The sequence below is a fragment of the Pituophis catenifer genome, unplaced genomic scaffold, assembly GCF_029215685.1.
Source record: "Pituophis catenifer annectens isolate HBS135680 unplaced genomic scaffold, rPitCat1.0.hap2 SCAF_3, whole genome shotgun sequence".
Lineage (NCBI taxonomy): Eukaryota > Metazoa > Chordata > Lepidosauria > Squamata > Colubridae > Pituophis > Pituophis catenifer.
This window is the reverse complement of record NW_027256883.1, coordinates 211,539,512-211,560,331: the sequence shown is the minus strand read 5'-3', so window position 1 is coordinate 211,560,331 and position 20,820 is coordinate 211,539,512. Positions and strand designations below refer to the sequence as shown.

The window sequence follows — 20,820 nt, the reverse complement described above, 5'->3', positions numbered from 1 at the left end:
AAGGTTGACTCAGCCTTCCATCCTTTCTAAGACAGGTAAATTGAGGACCCAGTTTGTGGGGGCAATAAGCTGACTTTGTATAAATATACAAAAGGATGAAGGCTATTGCTGAGCACATTGTAAGCCGCCCTGAGTCTCCGGAGAAGGGCGGCATATAAATCAAATTAAAAAAAAAAAATGGAACTGGCTGCTTTGATAACATTATGGTAAGGGATATTAGCTTTTTAAAATGCCCAGATCTAAGTTAGACCAGGGATCCCCAACTCCTGGTCTATGGACTGGCACTGGGCTGCGGTATGCCAGAAACTGGGCCGCGCAAATAAGGCTGCAACCATGGGATGCAGGCAGCACATGAAACCATGCCCCCTCCAGTCCGTGGAAAAACCTCCCCATGGAACCAGTCCCTGGTGCCCAAAAGGTTGAGTTAGACAAAACCTTTAAGCATCTTATGATCCCCCTTTCATCCTTTTAGCTTCCTGTTGAAATGCTCCCTAAACCAGGTTAAATCTAATTAAAAATCTAGAGGAGTTTTCAAAGCATACTTAGCCACAATCAGCCCACATCTGCCAGTGGAGCAATTAAAAGTTGCTCTTTTTTTTTTGTTTGTTTTTTGTATTTATCCATTAATGAATGATCATTTTGAAACCATTTCTATGGAATACGTTAAGTGTTTTTGACAGGTTTCGACCTGCTCAGTCCAATTTTCCGTTTCCAAGTAATCCACTTAAGCACGCGTCTTAAAACCCAAGAGCAAACAAAACTCTTTAAAGACTTTTGATCACACACGTATGCCAGTTAATATTAAAGAACGTTAACCCCAAAACCTTCGAGATGCAGGAATTAAAATTAACTCGGTTAATTTGATTCCCACGTTGGCCATAGTGTGAACCCTGCCAAGTGTCTGAGTCATATCAAATTAACAAGAAATTGTAAAGAATGTTCTGGAGCGGTTCCTGGGTTTGTAACCTTTCAACTGTTCGAATTACAAAGTAATGAGTGTGTTTCCATTTTTAAGGATACTTGTGTCGCGGTTTTTTCCCCCCACTTGCCAGTGACCTGGTGTCTGTTGAGATTTCCTGTATCATTTAATTACATGGCTGAATTATCTACTGTTGTTACACATGCTCTCCCGTTCACCTTATGATCACAGACACAACACAAAGCCCTGGTCATTAGCCACACTTGAATCACATTCAGCGGAAGTCTGAGGCACAACAGGTTCTTTGGAAGACTCGAAGACCCAGTGAATTTAAAAATAACAGCAAAACTTTACTGGTCAGTCAATCAGAATAGAACTGGAAGGGACCTTGGAGGTCTTCTAGTCCAACCCCCTTCTCAAGCAGGAGATCCTATACCAGCGATGGCGAACCTTTTAGGCACAGAGTGCCCAAACTGGAAGGCGCGCGTGCCAGAGTGCCGGAAAACCCAACAACCAGCTGGCTGAGCTGGGGCGACGGCGCGCGTGCCCACAGAGAGGGCTCTACATACCACCTTTGTCATAGGTTTGCCATCACGGCCCTATACCATTTCAGATAAGTGGCTGTCCAGTCTTCTTAAAAACCTCCAGTGTTTATTTATTTATTTATTATTTATTTATTAGTCCAATTTATATGCCGCCCTTCTCCGTAGACTCAGGGCGGCTTACAATGCATTATAGCAATAGCCTGCATCCTTTTTTGTATATACCTGCTTATTAGGGCTTTCGCCCCGCCCCCCAAGCGGTGTTGTTCTATACAAAGCTGGCTTATTGCCTCCCACAATCCGGGTCCTCAATTTACCTACCTCGAAAGGATGGAAGGCTGAGTCAACCTTGAGCCTGGTGAGATTCGAACTTGCACTAATTGCAGGCAGCTGGCAGCTAAGTGCTAGCACTTAACAGCACTCTAGTCCGCTGCACCACCGAGGCTCTTGGAGCACCCACAACTTCTGGTGGCAAGTTGTTCCACTGATTAATTGTTCTCACTGTCAGGAAGTTTCTCCTTGGTTCCAGGTTGCTTCTCTCCTTGATGAGTTTCCATCCATTGTTTCTTGTCCTGCCTCTCAGGTGCTTTAGAAAATAAGTTGACTCTCTCTTCTTTGGGGCAGTTTCTGAAATACTGGAAGACTGCTGTCATGTCACCCCTAGTCCTCCTTTTCTCTAGACTGCCCATACCTAATTCCTGCAACCATTCTTCATTTATAATGTACTTTTGTTCTTTCTCACATGCACACAAACACTCATTCACACTTACCAACGTCCCTCGCAACTAGGCTGCCAGGCATGAACTAAAGGGACGGCGGCCATCCAGTCTGGACCCCTTTTATCCCCCAAAAACCTTGCTTTGTTGATTGGCAAGATTGGCAACTACTCTTACCTTGTTGATTGACAGATCTGGTAGCTGTTAATGGGATTTGGGGAGGAGTTTCCCATGTGATCAGACTCAAGTTCTTTTGTCTGGTTCAGGTGATATTTCCCACCCTTGTTTTCGTGAGATTTATGTATTTGTTTGTTTGTTTGTTTGTTTGTTTGTTTGTTTGTTTGTTTGATTTATATGCTGCCCTTCTCCGGAGACTTAGGGCGGCTTACAATGCGTTAAGCAATAGACTTCATACTTTTGTATATACCTGCTTAGTAGGGCTTTTTTGGGCCCCCCTAAGCGGTGTTCTATTTTATACAAAGTCAGCTTATTGCCCCCACAAACCAGGTCCTCATTTTACCTACCTTGAAAGGATGGAAGGCTGAGTCAACCTTGAGCCTGGTGAGAATTGAACTCGCAGTAATTGCAGGCAGCTGGCAGCTAATGCTACTTTTAACAGTAGTTTAGTCTGCTGTGCCACTAGGCTCCTAGTCTTGTTTTAGGCATAAAAAACAGTTGGGTGACTTTGGGCCAATCAACAAGAGGCTATGAGTTCTAATCCTGCCTTAAACATAAAAGCGAGCTTGGTGAGTCCGGGCCAATCACCAGAAGTCTGTGAATTCTAGTCCCGGCTTCGGCATGAAGGCTGGCTGGCTGACTTTGAGCCAATCACGCTCTCAACACATCCCACCTCACAGGTTTGTTGTGGGGAAAATAGGAGGAAGAAGGAGTCTTAAGTATGTTTGCCACCTTGACTTGTCTATAAAAATAAGGGCAGGAAATAATAATTATTTCCCAAAGGGATCCTTTAGGCAAGATTCCTGGCTTTTCTGTACCTGCTTCATATTTAGGTATGGCAGCTTCACCCTAGTCTCACCCTGTGCATTGAAATCTTCTTTACAATTTCCATGTAAAATTTCACAGGCCTCAGAGCAACAAAGATGATTAGGGGGCTGGAGGCTTCCAAGGCTAGACTGGGTAGTCATTATTGTCAATTTTCGGAGGAGCTGTTCAGGTTGAATTGATGTATCTGGCCCTTAAGACTTCTGATTATCATCCCACTTTATACAGGTAGTCCTCAATTTACAACCACAATTGAGCATGGAATTTATGTTGTTAAGTGAGGAATTTCTTAAGTGAGTTTTGCCCACCGGTGAAACCCAAATATTTTTACTACCGGTTCTGTGAGCATGGCTTGGTGGGTGTGGCAGGGGAAGGATACTGCAAAATCTCCATTCCCACCCCACTCCAGGGGGAAGGATATTGCAAAATCCCCATTCCCTCCCTACTCCTGGGGGAAGGATATTGCAAAATCTCCATTCCCACCCCACTCTGGGGCCAGCCAGAGGTGGTATTTGCCGGTTCTCCGAACTACTCAAAATTTCTGCTACAGGTTCTCCAGAACCTGTCAGAACCTGCTGGATTTCACCCCTGGTTTTGCCCCATTTTATGACTTTTCTTGCCACGTTTGTTAAGTGAATCACTGCAGTTGTTAAATTAGTCACACATTTGTTAAATGAATCTGGCTTCCCCATAGACTTTGCTTGTCGGAAGGTCGCAAAAGATGATCATGTGACCCTGGGAAGCTGCAACCATCATAAATACGAGTCATTTGTCAAGCATCTGATTGTAAATCACATGGCCAAGTGGATGTTGCAATGGTCATAAGTGTGAAAAATGGTCATAAGTCACTTTTTTCAGTGCTGTTGTAACTTCGAATGGTCACTAAATGAACGACTCAGGGCGGCTTACAATGCGTTAAGCAAAAGCCTTCATACTTTTGTATATTTATACAAAGTCAGCTTCTTGCCCCCACAATCCAGGTCCTCATTTTTTATTTTTTTTTTTGAATTTGATTTATATGCCGCCCTTCTCCGGAGACTCAGGGCGGCTTACAATGCGTTAAGCAATAGCCTCCATTCTTTTGTATATTTATACAAAGTCAGCTTATTGCCCCCACAATCCGGGTCCTCATTTTACCTACCTTAGAAAGGATGGAAGGCTGAGTCAACCTTGGGCCTGGTGAGATTTGAACTTGCAGTAATTGCAGGCAGCTGATGTTAATAACAGTGCTTTAGTCTGCTGCGCTACCAGAGCTCCTTATTCTGAACAAGTAGTCGGAATTTTAGATAATTTTATTTAACACCATCTTCTAAACTTGCTGTATGTTTGGTAGTGAATAACAAAACAGGGGAAACAGTATATTCAATGAATGTTTGTCATGTGCAAGTTTTTTGGGATATATAGAAATATTATTTTCATACTTGTTTATTCTAGGTTCTGGGATATTCACTAACACCGCGGGACTGCATAAATTTGCAGATGTAATTCAGGTAAACTTTTAGTTCTTGAATTAAATATATAAAAATATATGTTTATTATTGGTGTTCATCGTTCTTGTTGTTTTCCTAACCACCACTAGATGACTCTCCAAGCTATACTTTACACTGAATTAATCAGGACAAAAGAGATATACTGTTTGGTCAAAAGGAATTTGACCAAAATTGTTAACACTAGTGTTTTTCAAAATCGGCAGCCTTAAGATGTCTGCACTTCCAATACATCCTGGCTAAGGATTCTGGGAGTTGAAATCCACACAAGTTGCTTTAGACTCTATGGTGATATGTACTGTAACACATCCAGGATTGATTAATTATGTACCATCAAATTGTTTTCAACCCCAGTTTAGGTACATACCACATACTGTAGATAGGTGTATATATTAGGAAAAAACCAGAAGTAGCTATTTCATTGCACTAATTAAAGGCCTGGAGACTAAAACAAATGAAGAACGGTTGCAGGAACTGAGTATGGCCAGTCTAGAGAAAAGAATATGATAGCACTATTCCAGTATTTGAGGGGCGGCCCCAAAGAAGAGGGCGTCCACCTATTCTCCAAAGCACCAGAAAACAAGACAAGAAACAACGGATGAAAACTCATCAAGGAGAGAAGCAACCTGGAATAAAGGAGAAACTTCCTAACAATGAGGACGATTAACCAGTGGAACGGTTTCTGGGGCTCCGGCATGTGCAAAAATCAGCTGGCCAGGGCACGTGCATGCACCGGAAACCAGAAGAGCAGCTGGCAACGGCATGCATGCCCACAGAGAGGGCTCTGCCTGTCACCTCTGGCACGCGTGCCATAGGTTCGCCATCACTGTACAGGGCAGTGATGGCTAACCTTTTTGCTGTCGCGTGCCAAAAGCTGGGGGAGCGCAGGGGGTCACGCGCCCGCGTGCTCACACCCATAATTCATGTGCATGCCCCCCACGCATGCACATGTGACCCCCTCCGCACTCCCCCTGCTTTTGGCACGTGATGGCAAAAAGGTTACCGGTGGGCCCAGTAGGCCTGTTTTTCACCCTCCCCAGGCTCCAGAAGCTTTTTGGGAGTCTGCGGAGGGCGAAAATGGCCTTCCCCACCCACCCACCCCAGAGGTCCTCCGGAGGCCAGAAACGGCCTGTTTCCTGACTTCCGGTGGGGCCAGAAGGCCCGAAAACCAGCTAGCCAGTGCGCACATGTGCATTGGACCTGAGCTAGGGCAACGCTCATGTGTCCACAAATATGGCTTCGTGTGCCACCTCTGGCACGCGTGCCATAGGTTCGCCATCATGGGTATAGGGTCTCCTGTTTGAGCAGGGGGTTGGACTAGAAGACCTCCAAGATCCCTTCCAGCTCTATTCCGATTGAAATATGCTTTTCCTCATTGGCAAAAGTCCAAAGATTTCATTAACTGCATTAACATACTTAACTGCAAATCCAGTTGCTCCACAATTCCTGTCTTGTAATTGCATTGATAGTACACTACGTGCTTGACCTGATTCTCAAATTAACCCATTTTCTAGGCACTGCACAGTTCATTAAAATCTTAAACTCATTAAACAGACAGAAGTACAGCCAGGCCTCATTTAACATCCTCTCGTAAAGCAGCCATTCAGAATGACAACTGCGCTGAATGAAGGGGACTTAGGATGGTCCTCGCAGTGGTGGCCATTGCAGCACCCCACCCCCCCATGGTTACGTGGTCGCAATTCAGGCGCTTGCCATCCGCTTGGAATTGCAACGTTGCATTGTCCCACAGTCACATGATTGCCTTTTGCGATCTTTGATTTCTGACAAGCAAAGTCAATGGGGAAGCCGGCTGGAGATCTCAATTTGCAATCCCATAACGGTGGGATGCTGCCACCACACGAGATTCTCCTAATGACGGTAGGTGGGAGTGGCACAACCGCGGTCAAAAGTCGGTGCAGTCACGCAATGTTTTACCCTATGACTGCAATGGAGTTCCCAGTTCCAATTACAGGTAGTCCTCGACTTAACAACAGTTCATTTAGTGACCATTGGAAGTTACAACGTCACTGAAAAAAGTGACCGCTTTTCACACACTTAACAGCCATTGCATTATCCTCATGGTCACGTGACCAAAATTCGGCCTCTTGGCAACTGGGTTCATATTTATGACGGTTGCGGCATCCCCCGGATCATGTGAACTCCTGTTGCGACCATCTGATAAAGTCAGCGAGGAAGCCAGATTCACTTAGCAACCGGATTATTAACTTAACAGCTGCAATGATTTACTTAACAACTCTGGCAAGAAAAGTTGTAAAATGGGGCAAAACTCACTTAACCAATGTCCTGCTTAGCAACATAAATGTTGGGCTCTATTGTGGTCATAAATCAAGGATTACCTGTACCATTGCTGAGCAGGGGACGATCTCTTCAAAACCAATAACCATAGGGTTAAAACAAATTTAGCAGGTTATGGAAACAGAGCTACTGAATGTGGAAGTGACCTGGTTAAGGATCTATCTCCCTTCAGAGAATTTAATAATCTATTTTTGCATAAAATCATTTCTCTTCCGCCCTTCTGTTCTTTCAGTCCCCCCCAAGGGCTACTTTGATCATCCTCATTATCATTTTAAAACATTCTAAAATGAAAATAGTAAAAGGAATAGTAAATTCGGAGTGAAGCACTAGGCAATTTCACAGCAGGAGCAAAAAAAATATCACCTATTATTCAGTTCCAGCAATTTTTTACGCCATCTGTTTATGTGGCCGCAAGCAGCTTACACTCTGCAGTACGAAAAAGTTCCATGAAAACCATCCCGAGTTTGTCTCAGAATGCTTGTCAAACATAGCACCAAAGGCTACCAGGAGGATCTTACTTGGGTGGCAGAGCCCAAAATAATGCTTCTTACTCGACTTACGACCACAATTGAGCCCAACATTTCTGTGGCTAAGCGAGACGTTTGTTAAGTGTATTTAGCCCCATTTTACGACATTTCTTTCCACAATTGTTAAGTGAATCACTGCAGTTGATAAGTTAGTAACCTGGTTGTTAAGTTGAATCTGGCTTCCCCACTGACTTTGCTTGTCAGAAGGTCACAAAAATCACCTGACCCCGGGACACTGCGACCGTCATAAATATGAACCAGTTGCCAAGCATCTGAGTTTTGATTACATGATCATGGGGATGCTGCAAAGGTCATGCAAAACAGTCATCAGTCACTTTTTCCAGTGCCATTGTAACTTTGAATGGTCACTAAATGAACTGTTGTAAGTTGAGGACTACCTATACTGGGAGATTTCTGAGGCATCTGTTGGAAACCCAAGAGGAACCATAAGAAATGCAAGATGGGCCAGTAAATGATCCCCATTCCCACTGTAGAGGGCTTTCTGGAAGGGTCTCTGACAGTGAAACACGCTGGGGGCGACGCATGAGTGGCAGCAAGCGGCAGCAGAAGAAGTGGGCTGGCAAGGCAAAGCAGGTATCTATGTGAGGCCTGGTAAGCAGGGAAGCTCCACCCCCCGGCCATCCCCACCCCAGCTTAATTTTTACCCATGCGCCTCGCCCTACGCCCTGCACCCTGGAGTGGGCGGGGTCTTAATTAGAGCTTATTGGGTTGGGTAGGGCTTATATTGGGCGCATGTGTAAAAAGCTAGGATTTAATTGAGGGGTAAATCGTATTATCGGGAAACACGGTAGAGGTGAAGGGGGTTTGCTCTCTGCTTATATTTAAGTGGCTTGCCCTGTTGGTGTTGGTGGGAATGTTCTTAGTGGTTCCTTGATTAGGTTGTATATTGTTGGATTGTTTGTCTCAGTTGGTAGTTCCTTGATTTGGGGTATTCCTTACAGCTTGATTGTTAGTCTAATAATCATCTTGGTGTTGATCTCTGCGTATCTGGATGTTGATTGTTGGTGAGGAAGTGTTTTGGTCTCTTTGTTTCCTTCTTAGCTTTTGAATGGACTCTTTTGAATGGTATGTAGATGTCATTTATCTCCATGTGCCTGTTGATGGCTGATTTGTCTGACTGCCTGGCTTCCAGGAATTTTCTAATGCTTTTGGATTTAGCTTAGTCTGAGATGCTTGGTCTCCTGGGGATTGGCCCAAAGTCATCCAGTCGGCTTTCATGCCTAAATTGGGACAAGAACTCATCATTTCCTTGTGATCGGTTCAAAATTACCCAGCTGGCGTTCATGCTAAAGTGGGACTAGAACTCACCTCTTGGTGATTGATCCAAAGTCACCCAGCTGGTTTTCGTGCCTAAGTCGGTACTAGACCTCACAGTCTTCTGGCTTCTAGCCTGGTTCCTTAACCACTAGCCCCAGCTGGCTATAAATAAAATAAATTTTTCTAAAATAAATAAATAATAAATTGCTTTTTAAAGCAATTAGTTTTCCATGCTTTCAATCTGACTGTTGAGTTAAGGTCATAAAAGGTAAACTAGAGAGCCAGCAAAATCATAAGATCATAATGAAATACTTTTTTCTGATAAGGGGAAGGCATTTTCGAATGTTACTTTACTAGAAACGTGGCTGGATTTGTCACCCATTTAATTCTATTTTTTCCCTCTATTGTAGACTGTTTTTAATGTTGGTTCATCGGAAGGGGTGCCTGGCATCGTAGCAGGCGATGTGATATCAAAATACTATAAGGTAAGTAACACCCTTATAAGGCAATGATATATTCTTTAGTTGCTTTTTTGCTAGAAAATTAGAATATGATTTCCAAATCTTCAAGTGACACCTAAACTGGATACATTAAATTAAATTTAAATGGCCACTACATTTTAAGGAAATGAAAAGCACAGGTTTCACAGTTCTTCAGTTTAACGTCTGGGGTTTTCAAAGACTTTTTTTGTACCACCTGTATTATTTTTGTAAATAACTGAAGACGGTGAACATACTCCTTCCTCCTCCTATTTTCTCCACAACAGCAATCCTCTCGCTCAGCTGACTTTCTTTCCTAAAGCAGAACAGGAAGTCAGTCTCCTGGTGATTGGTCCAAAGTCACCCAGTGCCTTTCATGCCTGAGGCAGGATTAGAACTCAGAGCCTCCTGATGATTGGCTCAGAATCACCCAGCAGCTTTCACGCCGAATGTGGGACTAGGACTCACCGTCTCCTGGTTTCTAGCCTGGTCCCTTAGCTACTAGACCAAACTGGCTATTGTTAGTTACTCTTTTCTAAACTGCAATCCATCTGTTTCTTCAGCCCTTAAACATATACAGTCTCTGTGTAGCTTTCCCCAATGCGATGCCTTCCAGATACTTGATGCTATTCCAGAAGAATTTTCTTACTTTAAACCAAAAAAACGGAACACAATCACACTGAAGCACAATGAAAATTGGTTCATTGACGAAGCTGGAGGCTAAAGACAGACCCAAAGAGGGAAATGTTTACTATCACGATTTACAGATTTAAGCAGACAGCATGTGCATGTTATTGGAAACAGCAGTGATGTCATTAAGTGATATAGGCGACTGCAAGCATTTGTTTTGAGTCCAGCATATAACACAGGGCAGTGTTTCTCAACCTTAGCAGCTAAGATGATTAAAGGCCTGGAGACTAAAACATGTGAACAATGGTTGCAGGAATTAGGGATGGCCAGTCTAGAGAAAAGAAGGACTAGGGAGGACATGATAGCAGTCTTCCAGTATTTGAGGGGCTGCCACAAAGAAGAGGGGAGTCAACTTATTTTCCAAAGCACCAGAAGGCAAGTGAAGAAAGAATGGATGGAAACTAATCAAGGAGAGAAGCGACCTGGAATTAAGAAATTTCCTAACAGTGAGGACAATCAACCAGTGGAACAACTTGTCTTGAGAAGTTGTAGTGCTCCATCACTGGAGGTTTTTAAGAAGAGATTGGGCAGTCACTTGTCTGAAATAGTACTGATTCCCCTGCTTGAGCAGGAGGCTGGACTAGAAGACCTCCAAGGTCCCTTCCAGCTCTATTCTGATTAGTTGGTTGAACTTTAGGATAATTCTGGGAGTTGAAGTTCATTTTAAAGTTGCCAATGTTGAGAAACACTAACGCAATGAGGTCATTAAAGCATTCGAAAGCCAGTTTGGTCTAGCGTTAAGATTCCAGGCGACGGTGAGTTCTAGTCTGGCCTTAGCCATGAAAGCTGACTGGATGACTTTGAGCCAGTCCCTCTCACTCAGCCCAATTAACCTCACAGGGTCATTGTTGTGGGGAAAATAGGAGAAACAAGGAATATTAGGCATGTTTGCTGCCTTATTGATAAAAATAAAGGTGGGATACAAATAAATAAAATAACTACTAGGTAATGCAACAGAAGCAAAAGGACTGTGGGCTTTTGAAAAACAAAGAGAGCTTTTCATAAACATGGTTTATTTTTAGGAGTTGTTTCCATTTCCAGAGCTTTGTTCAACACCCATGGGGTTTTTCCATTTGTCAGTTTTCTTTGGCGTTTTGATGTGTTATTAGTTGAGCTGACGGTTTAATTCCCCTGAATAATGTCTATTTGGGTTAGAGAATTTTAGCTTGATCTTTCAAATTTTCCTTTACGGTGACACCCAAATAGTCATCTCTAACTTGGAAGGGCGAGAATTGTAAACTAAAGGATTTGGTTCACATTCATCGGAGTAAATGGACCTTAAAAACTCTTATGGAATGCAAATTGTATTAGATGGTGGTTTGAACTCCTTTTATGGACGTATAGACCCCTTTGAGGGGACGTGGTGGCTCAGTGGCTAAGACGTTGAGCTTGTCGATCAGAAAGATCGGTGGTTCGAATCCCTAGTGCCGCGTAATGGGGTGAGCTCCCGTGACTTGTCCCAGCTTCTACCAACCTAGCAGTTGGAAAGCATGTAAAAAAAGCAAGTAGAAAAATAGGGACCACTTTTGGTGGGAAGGGAACAGCATTCCATGCGCCTTTGACATTTAGTCATGCCGGCCACATGACCACAGAGATGTCTTCGGACAGCGCTGGGTCTTCGGCTTTGAAACGGAGATGAGCACCGCCCCCTAGAGTTGGGAACGATAGCACATATGTACGAGGGGAACCATTACCTTTACCTTAGGCCCCTTTGAGACATCGTGATGCAGGTTCATCTCCTGTTCTTTGATGTTATCCTCTTCTCCAGGTCCATATCCATCTTGATGAAAACAATACAAAATGGAAGCCCCGGACCGATTTGTGGAACTCGTTGCCAACTAAGAAACAAGGTAACCTGGAGGTTAAACACTTTACAGCTTGGTATAAAATATAGCGGTAGATTTATTTGGCTGTTAACTTAGCATGTCGTTACGATGAACGCTATTGGGAGGCTAAATATCTACAGAGATTCTCAGTCATCCAGGTCAAAGGTGTCTCAAAGGTGCTTTTTCAAAGGGCAGCTGGACAATGTTTCTCCTTGAGGAAGGAAGACGTTTTGCTTCCCATTCAAGAAACTTCATCAGTTGTGACTGGATGGTGGGGTCACCTTTTCCTTCCATCGCCCCCAAAGTTCTGCTAGAACCGATGAAGCGTCTTGGATGAGCAGTGAAATGTCTTCTTATTCTTCCTCGAGGAAAAACAATCCAGCCGCCTTTTGAAAAAGCACCTTTTGAGACAACTACAGCTAGTCTTCGACTTACGAACACAATTGAGCCCAAAATTTCTGTTGATAAGCGGGACAGATATTAAGTGAATTTTGCCACATTTCAACCACCTTTTTTTTTTGCCACCATTGTTAAGTGAATCACTGCAGTTGTTAAGTTAGTAATACGGTTGTTAAGTGAATCTGGCTTCCCTATTGACTTGGCTTGCCCGAAAATCTCAAAAGGGGACCCTAGGGCACTTCCGCCGTCATAAATACGAGTTAGTTTATTTATTTATTTATTTATTTATTTATTGGTTCGATTTATATGCCGCCCTTCTTCGGAGACTCAGGGCGGCTTACAATGCGTTAAGCAATAGCCTTCATCCTTTTGTATATGCCTGCTTAGTAGGGCTTTTGCCCCCACTCCTCCCCCCAAGCAGTGTTCTTTTTTATACAAAGTCAGCTTTGTATAAATAGTTGCCAAGCATCTGAATTTTGATCACAGAACCACGGGGATGCTGCAACGGTCATGTGAAAAATGGTCATAGCTCACTTTTTTCAGTGCCGTTATAACTTTGAACAGTCATTAATTAAGCTGTTGTAAGTCGAGGACTACCTTCATTGGAGACTGTTTCTTCCTTGGGCTTCTGTGCGCCAGTTGTGTCCTTTCCTGGACTGATAAGTCCAGGAAGTCTTAATCGTGGTCGTAGATCGAGGACTACCTGTAGTAATAACACTGGGGAGAAAGAAAGGCCGAAATAAGGGACAGATTGAATTGTAAAGTCCACCACGGTTCTGACTGGATGCAGCAAGCAAGATATTTGATTGCATGTAATACCTTGTTGTGAGCTTTGCGAGGCCAGTGAGGCAATTCAAGGGAATCACTTAGGTAATGAGGTAGCAGAGTTCTTTGTTCTTTGCTCTCACAAAACAAAAGAGTCATATTCCATGAGTTTCTCTGCAGGGAGTTATTTTCCTTTGCTTTTCTGAAACAATGCTTGCCTTTTTTTCTCTCTCTTTCTTCTTAAATGGGCTTTGTCCTTAGTTCCAGGAACATTTATAAACATACAGTTCAAAATACAGATTTCGTTGGAAAAAGAAAAAAGAATTCTATTGTTTTTCTTTTGGTTCTGTTTGGATAACATTGCAGAGAAGTACTAATTTAATTTAATTAATTTAATAATTCAATTCAATTCAATTCAATTCAATTCAATTCAATTCAATTCAATTCAATTCAATTCAATTCAATTCAATTTATATGCCGCCCCTCTCCAAAGATTCAGGGCGGCTCACAATACATTCCAAAAAATCATTATAAAAAAACATTTAAAAATTAAAAACATTAAAAACTCATTCACGCCATTCATGGCCAGATCTCGCCAGATCACAAGAGCGAGATCAATGGCCCCAGGCCAGCCGGAAAAGCCAGGTCTTCACCGCTTTTTGGAAGGCCAATAGGGTGGGGATGGTCCGGACCTCAGGAGGTAACTGGTTCCAGAGAGCCGGGGCAGCCACAGAGAAGGCCCTCCCCTGCGGGCCCGCCAGCCGGCATTGTTTAGCTGATGGGACCCGGAGGAGACCGACCCTGTGGGATCTTACCGGTCGCTGGGAGCTATGCGGTAGAAGGCGGTCTCGAAGATACCCTGGCCCTGAGCCATGTAGGGCTTTAAAGGTAATAACCAACACCTTGAATTGTGACCGGAGACCAATAAGGAGCCAGTGCAGCTCGCGGAGAATTGGTGTAATGTGGGTGCATCTAGGTGCATATTTAGTACATCTAGATGTACTAAAATGGATAAGGCCTGCATGCAGCCACCCTGGGAACAAAACCCAGAATATTGATGTTTGTTGCTCAGTCTCTGTTAAGGATTTAATAATTTGTGAAGAGCTCAACTAAATGACTAAGTAGACAAACATCTGCTGCTAATTATGGACATTTTAAACGGACTTCACTGATTGTACAGGGAATCCTCAACTTATGAGCACAATTGAGCCCAAAATTGATGTTGTTAAGTGAGACATCTGAGTTCTAGCCCATTTTACGACCTTCCTTGCCACAGTTGTTGTGAATCGCTGGAGGTGTTAAGTTAGAAACCCAGTTGTTAAGTGAATCTGGCTACCCCATTGCCTTTGCTTGTCACAAGGTTGCAAAAGGTGATCACAGGACCTTGGGACACAGCAATGGTCATAAGTATGAACCAATGGCTAAGCGTCTGAATTTTGATCACATGATCCTAGGGATGTACAAAGGGATGTACGTGTGAAAAATGGTCATAAGTCACTTTTTTCGGTGGTGTTGTAAATTTGAACAGTCACTAAATGAACTGTTGTAAGTCGAGGACTACCTGTGCACTGCTACTCAGGGGTCATGTTTTCTGTTGTTACAGTGAGCATGCGGGGATTGAACTTGTTTAGAAGCCTAGTGAAAAAATACAGGGATTGTAATAAAGTGGTTTCAGACAGATCTCGTGGACAGATAACACAAAATCAGTTACAGGTAGATTTCCTTGATGAGGGTGTGACATTGTCCAGATGAGGGTTGTATCAGTCATCTGGACAATGTCACCCCTACTCAAGAAATCTGGCATTTAAGGTAAGACCAATGCCCAATTTCCTTGATGAGGGTGTGACATTGTCCAGATGACTGATACAACCCTCATCTGGACAATGTCACCCCTACTCAAGAAATCTGGCATTTAAGGTAAGACCAATGCCCATTCTCGACGTATGACCACAATTGAGCCCAAAATTTATGTCGCTATGCGAGACATTTGTCAAGTGGATTTTGCCCCATTTTACGACCTGTCTTGCCACAGTTGTTAAGTGAATCACTGCAGTTAAATTAGTGACACGGTTGTTAAGTGAATCCGGCTTCCCCATTGACTTTGCTTGTCAGAAGGTCTCAAAAGGGATTACGTGACCCTGGGACACTGCAACCGTCATAAGTATGAGTCAGTTGCCAAGCATCTGAATTTTGATCACATGACCATGGGGAATGCTGTGACGGTTGTAAGTCACTTTTTCAGTTGCCGTTGCGACTTCGGTCACTACGTGAACTGTTGTTAGTCAAGGACTACCTGTCCAGAACTTCTGGCTAGTTCTACATGTGCGTTTTCACCTTTGTGTGACAGCAGAACCAAATCAAAGATGCACCTGAAATGCAGGGATGGCTTCCCATAGTGCACTGATTGTCAAGTGACAATCTAACTAATGAACCCACACAAATCAGAGGCTTGGACTTCTTTATTGAGTACATCATATCGGCACCTATTAAAGGAAAACCAGCTCTAAATAATTCCCACGGTTTCAGTATAATTAAAAGAAGAAATAAAAAGTGTCACAGGTCATGTTGGCCAAACCAGGCTCACCTTTCTCAATCTTATCCGTTCCCCATGGAGATGATCTTGGCTCCCACGAGAAAGGTCTCAGTTTAAATCATCATTTTTAAAGAGCAACTGTCATCTCTCCCACAGCGGCTCCTCCTCTGACCCGCTGTTGACTCACCGACAGTCCCAATATTGCAAAATGTGCAGCCTCATGCTACATAACAAAGCTCCATTTCATGCTGAATAAACTAAACTATTAATGTTAATATTAAATAGAAAACTACCTTTAGATAGCTTTTTACTCTAAAAGCATTTTATTAAAATAAATCGATTAAAAAAATCTGTATTTGCGCAAAGATGGAAAGCAGAGAAAATCCCTACAGAGGGAGAAGTAATTAAGAAAATATTGGATTGTGTAGAAATGAACAGATTTACTTTGACAATTAAAGGAAGAGAGGAATTGGAATATGTTAAGATATGGGGGCAATTTTATCATTGGTTAGAGAAGAGATATATATATATATATATATATATATATATATATATATATATATATATATATATATATATATATATATATATGTTTGTTTTTTTCTTCTAGCCAGGTTTTCCCTACGTAGCCAAGGTTTTTTTGTAGCTCCAGCTCAGTACAAAAAAACCTTGGCTACGTAGGGAAAACCTGGCTAGAAGAAAAACACACATAAACCCTACGAAGAAGTAAGAAAATTTTTATATATATATATATATATATATATATATATATATATATATAGGGTAACGTAATGAAATGAGTGAAGAAGAAAGAAGAGAAAGAAGATAGATAAATGTATTAATAGAAAAGCAAGAAATGTGGGAGAAATGTTATAATCAATGAAATGATAATATTAAGATATGATAAATAGTGGAGGAGTAGGAAGAAGACACAAAAGATGTACTCAGATGATACACTGAATGAATGTTTATGTATTGTATGTTTGTCTATACAATAAAAAACTTATTTAAAAAATCTTATTTAAATTTTTAAAAAATGTGATTTTTTAAAAAAAAATCATCAATGTTTATCCATCCTGGATGATGTTACCTAGTTGGATAATGAAATGTGTGCAAAAAAAGCCCAGAGAGCACCAAGGACTCCATTGTTGTAAAGATTTGACGTAGGCCGGAGAAAAGGTGTAAAATGATTGCATTTAGTTCTTCTAGCAAGTTAGCAAAACCAAATCACTCCAGGTTAATAGATGCTTGACAGGTAAAATAATTATGCAAATAATTACATTCATCTTTAATTTTATAAGGGACACGGTGGCTAAGACACTGAGCTTGTCGATCGAAAGGTCGGCAGTTCAGCGGTTTGAATCCCCAGTACCGCGTAACGGAGTGAGCTCCCGTCACTTGTCCCAGCTTCGGCCAACCTAGCAGTTTGAAAGCACGTAAAAAAACAAATGCAAGTAGAAAAATAGGGACCACCTTTGGTGGGAAGGTAACAGCGTTCCGTGTGCCTTTGGTGTTTAGTCATGCCGGCCACATGACCACGGAGATGTCTTCGGCTTTGAAACGGAGATGAGCACCGCCCCCTAGAGTCGGGAACGACTAGCAGAGATGTGTGAGGGGAACCTTTACCTTAATTTGATACTCAAAGGTGCTCTAACCTTTTGCCTTGGTGTTCATTTGATACAGGGAAGATCTTGAGCTACTGGTGTTTCAGCCCCGGATACAGCATGCAGGAGTTGGTTCGTCAGGGAGTCCGCACCATCATTCTGACGAGCGGGACCCTTTCCCCACTTTCCTCTTTTGCTATGGAGATGCAGATGTGAGTCCTGTTTTATTTCCTTTTTGAATTAATTAAAAAATAATAATTAATAGGCCGCTTCAGTCAAGGTGACTCTACAGGGTGCATAAAAACAGCAGCTGCAGCCAAAGCAGTAGCAGCAATATTATGTATCTATTAGAGCCATGGTGGCTCAGTGGATAGAATGCAGTATTGCAAGCTGACTCTGCCCGCTGCCAGGAGTTTGATCCTGACTGGTTTAAGGTTGACTCAGCCTTCCGTCCTTCTGAGGTCAGTAAAATGAAGAGCCAGTTTGTTATGGGACAAGATGCTGCTATTGTAATCTGCCCAGAGAGGGCTTGTAAGGTTTACAATCAATTTTCAGACTTATGACCCTTGCAACATCCCCATGGTCACGTGATCAAAATTCAGGCGCTTGGTAACTGGCATATATTTATGACGGTTTCACTATCCTGGGGTCATGTGATCACCATTTGTAACCTGACAGGGAGGGTCCATCTTAACCCTCTTCCTGCCCACCAGACATTCCAAGCTCCTCTGGTTTCTTTGCTCTCTGGGAAGCAGCCCCCTCCCTCCTCGGAATCCAGGCTACATTCCGCCACATCACGGGAGCCAGGAAGCCTGCCTTTCCATAGGAGCCCTTACCCTATGGAAACGCTTGGGCTTCCCCCCAGCATTGGATAGGGAGAGGGGGGTGAGAGGCTTTAATGAGGAACTGTAGGTTGTGTGTTTTGCTTTGGTGCAAGGTGTTTAATGTTTATGGCTTTATTATAATTATGCATTATTTTATTATTACTTTTCTTTTAATTGCTGATTGAGAGCTTTCCAGAATTCAGTATAAGATGTTCTTTCTTTCTTTCTTTCTTTCTTTCTTTCTTTCTTTCTTTCTTTCTTTCTTTCTTTCTTTCTTTCTTTCTGATATATGTTTGATGTTTATGGTTTTATTATATTTATGCATTATGTTATATTTCTAATATTCTTTTAATTGCTGATTGGGAGCTTCCCAGAGTTCAGTATATGATGGTCAGTTTTACTGTTTTTTGTTTTGTTTTTTTATTTTATTTTATTTTATTTTATTATTTTATTTTATTTTATTTTAAAATATATATCGTAAATATATGTCCCAATAAAATGACTCTGGGCAGCTTAGAGATTGCAAAAAGATGAATAGAAAAGCAGTTAACATTTGAAAATCATACACATGATTTTTTTTGAAAACCAGGCAACTATATTATTTATTTACTTGATTGTGCCTCCATTGTTTATTTTATTGTTTGTTATTGTTTACGGGGCAGGGGGTTCATCCTTTTTTCCTCCATGTTATTGTTGTAAGCCACCCAGAATAGCCCCCCAGCAAAATGGGCAGCAAATAATTTAACACACAAATATGTAAATAAATACAGATGCTTTAAATAAGTAAATAGAATGCCAATTTGAATAAAGGCAGTTTGATCTAATGGTTAAGGCACCAGACTAGAAAACCAATGAGTTCTGATCTCACCTTAGCCATGAAAGCCGGCTGGGTGACTTTGGGCCAATCACCAGGAGACTGTGAGTTCTAGCCCTGTCTTAGGCATGAAAGCCGGCTGGGTGATTTTCAGCCAGTCCCTCTCTCTCAGCCCAACCTGCCTCAGAGGGTTGTTGTAGGGAAAATAGGAGAAGGGAAGTGTGTTGCATATGTTCTCTATTTTGCGTTATTTGTAAAAATAAAAAAGGCAGGATACAAAAAAATAAATAGAAACATTAAAAAGCCATACAGCAAAATCCACAGCCAAGGTATTCTCTCATCCATTGATAACATTCAATACAGCCGCTGGTCTCCTGTTTCCCCACATGATGGCGACCTACAACAAAACAAATACGATTTATATTTAAGTGCCTCCGTAGCTTCTCAGTTCTCCAGCTCAAGGTTGTCCCAAAGATGCTTTTTCCAGGAGGCAACTGGACTTTCTTTCTCTCCCCCCCCCCCCCCGAAGACATTTTGCTTCTTCTCATCTAGGAAACTCCTCATCCAGGTTTCTTGGATGAGAAGAGAAGCGTCTTCAAGGAAAAACAAAAGTCCAGTTGCCTCTTGCAAAAGCACCTTAAGGTTTAAACCATTCCAAGTAATGTGGTATTTCCGGTCCTAGAAGCTGTGCAGCATTAATTCCCAGACCTTAAAAGATTTTCCAGGAAAACATTTTCAGAGCTTCCTGAAGACCTTGAAAATGGGAGATTCCCTGGCCTTCCAGGGCAAGCTGTTGCAAATTAGGCTCCAGACAAGAATGATCTCTATAAAAAAAAAAAAGTTGCTTAGAAGCAACTTTTTGCCCCGGGTTGAAATAATATTGACAGTAGTGATACTGAAAGCGGAAAAACTCAGGGATTTTCCATGGTTATCATTATCTCCCCGGTTCCTGTTAGAGAACAATGTGTTTATTTTCTTCTGCGGTTGTCAAGAAATCTTATTGCCTGCCCACCGTACTTGCTATGTTTACACTGATGCAACTCAAACTTGGCTCACCAATACTCAAGTTTTGTTGTGCCCGGAAATGTTTTGTTGTACCTTGAAATGGTTGACTGTTTTATTGTGCCTGGTGGACTTGTAAAAAAGCCAGAAATGTCTGGGTTCAGATCAACATTCAACTTTAAGCAGAACTTTACTTACTGGGATTAATGGACATCCAATTAGAAAAGGACCTTGGGAGTTTATTCTTGTTTGTTTGTTTCTCATGTTTCTAGAGTGCTCATCTCTTTCAAAGATGCATTTATACTATTATTATTATTATTATTATTATTATTATTATTATTATTATTATTATTTTATTCATAAACATTTTTGAATACAGTGTATTGTCAGGGTATACCATTTAGAAGACAGAGAAAAAAAGCCAACTAGAAAATAGTAATAAATATTAACACATGAACTAATAATAATAATAATAATGTAATAACACGTGTATTGAGAATAGTAGTAATAATATAACCAAATAATTTTAACTAAGTTTCTTTTTATATTGGCTTATTTACATTTTTGTTATTATAACGATTGTAATTATAAACCTTCTTTATTGTTAATACAAACATTCGTAGTCTTTCTTCCTCTAATTTCTACCTCTCGTCTCTAACCACTCATAAAATCTGTTCCACATCAAATAATATTCTGTGTCTTCTTTATCCTTTATTTTTAAGGTTAGCTTATCCATTTCAGCACGGTCTAAAATTTTTTGAATTACTTCCTCATCCGGCGGGGTGTTCTCATTTTTCCAGTATTTAGTAAATATAGTGCTTGCTGCTGTCAATATATGTAAAACTAAATATGTGATCCCTTTATCAAAACCCTCCGGTATTATGCCCAACAAATACATTTCTGGTTTTAGATCTATATTCTGTTTAGTTATCTTTTCCAGCCAGCTGCGTATTTTCTCCCAATACTTTCTTGCTTTGGTACACGTCCACCATATATGATAGTAAGTACCTGTGGTCTGATTGCATTTCCAGCATTTGGCGGACAGATTACTGAGCATTTTTGCCAGTCTTGCCAGTGGTAAGTGCCACCTGTAAAAC

At 41.7% G+C, this 20,820-nt stretch overlaps 1 protein-coding gene across 1 annotated transcript in view; it reads left to right on the top strand.

Annotated features, from left to right (window-relative positions):
- Window positions 1–20,820, top strand: part of RTEL1 (regulator of telomere elongation helicase 1) — a 110,440-nt gene that overhangs the window by 19,819 nt on the left and 69,801 nt on the right. The window contains exons 8-11 of the mRNA XM_070940239.1: window positions 4,614–4,669; window positions 9,198–9,272; window positions 11,725–11,806; window positions 17,163–17,295. Of these exons, the coding sequence (XP_070796340.1) occupies window positions 4,614–4,669; window positions 9,198–9,272; window positions 11,725–11,806; window positions 17,163–17,295 (346 nt within the window). The remainder of the gene's footprint in view (window positions 1–4,613; window positions 4,670–9,197; window positions 9,273–11,724; window positions 11,807–17,162; window positions 17,296–20,820) is intronic.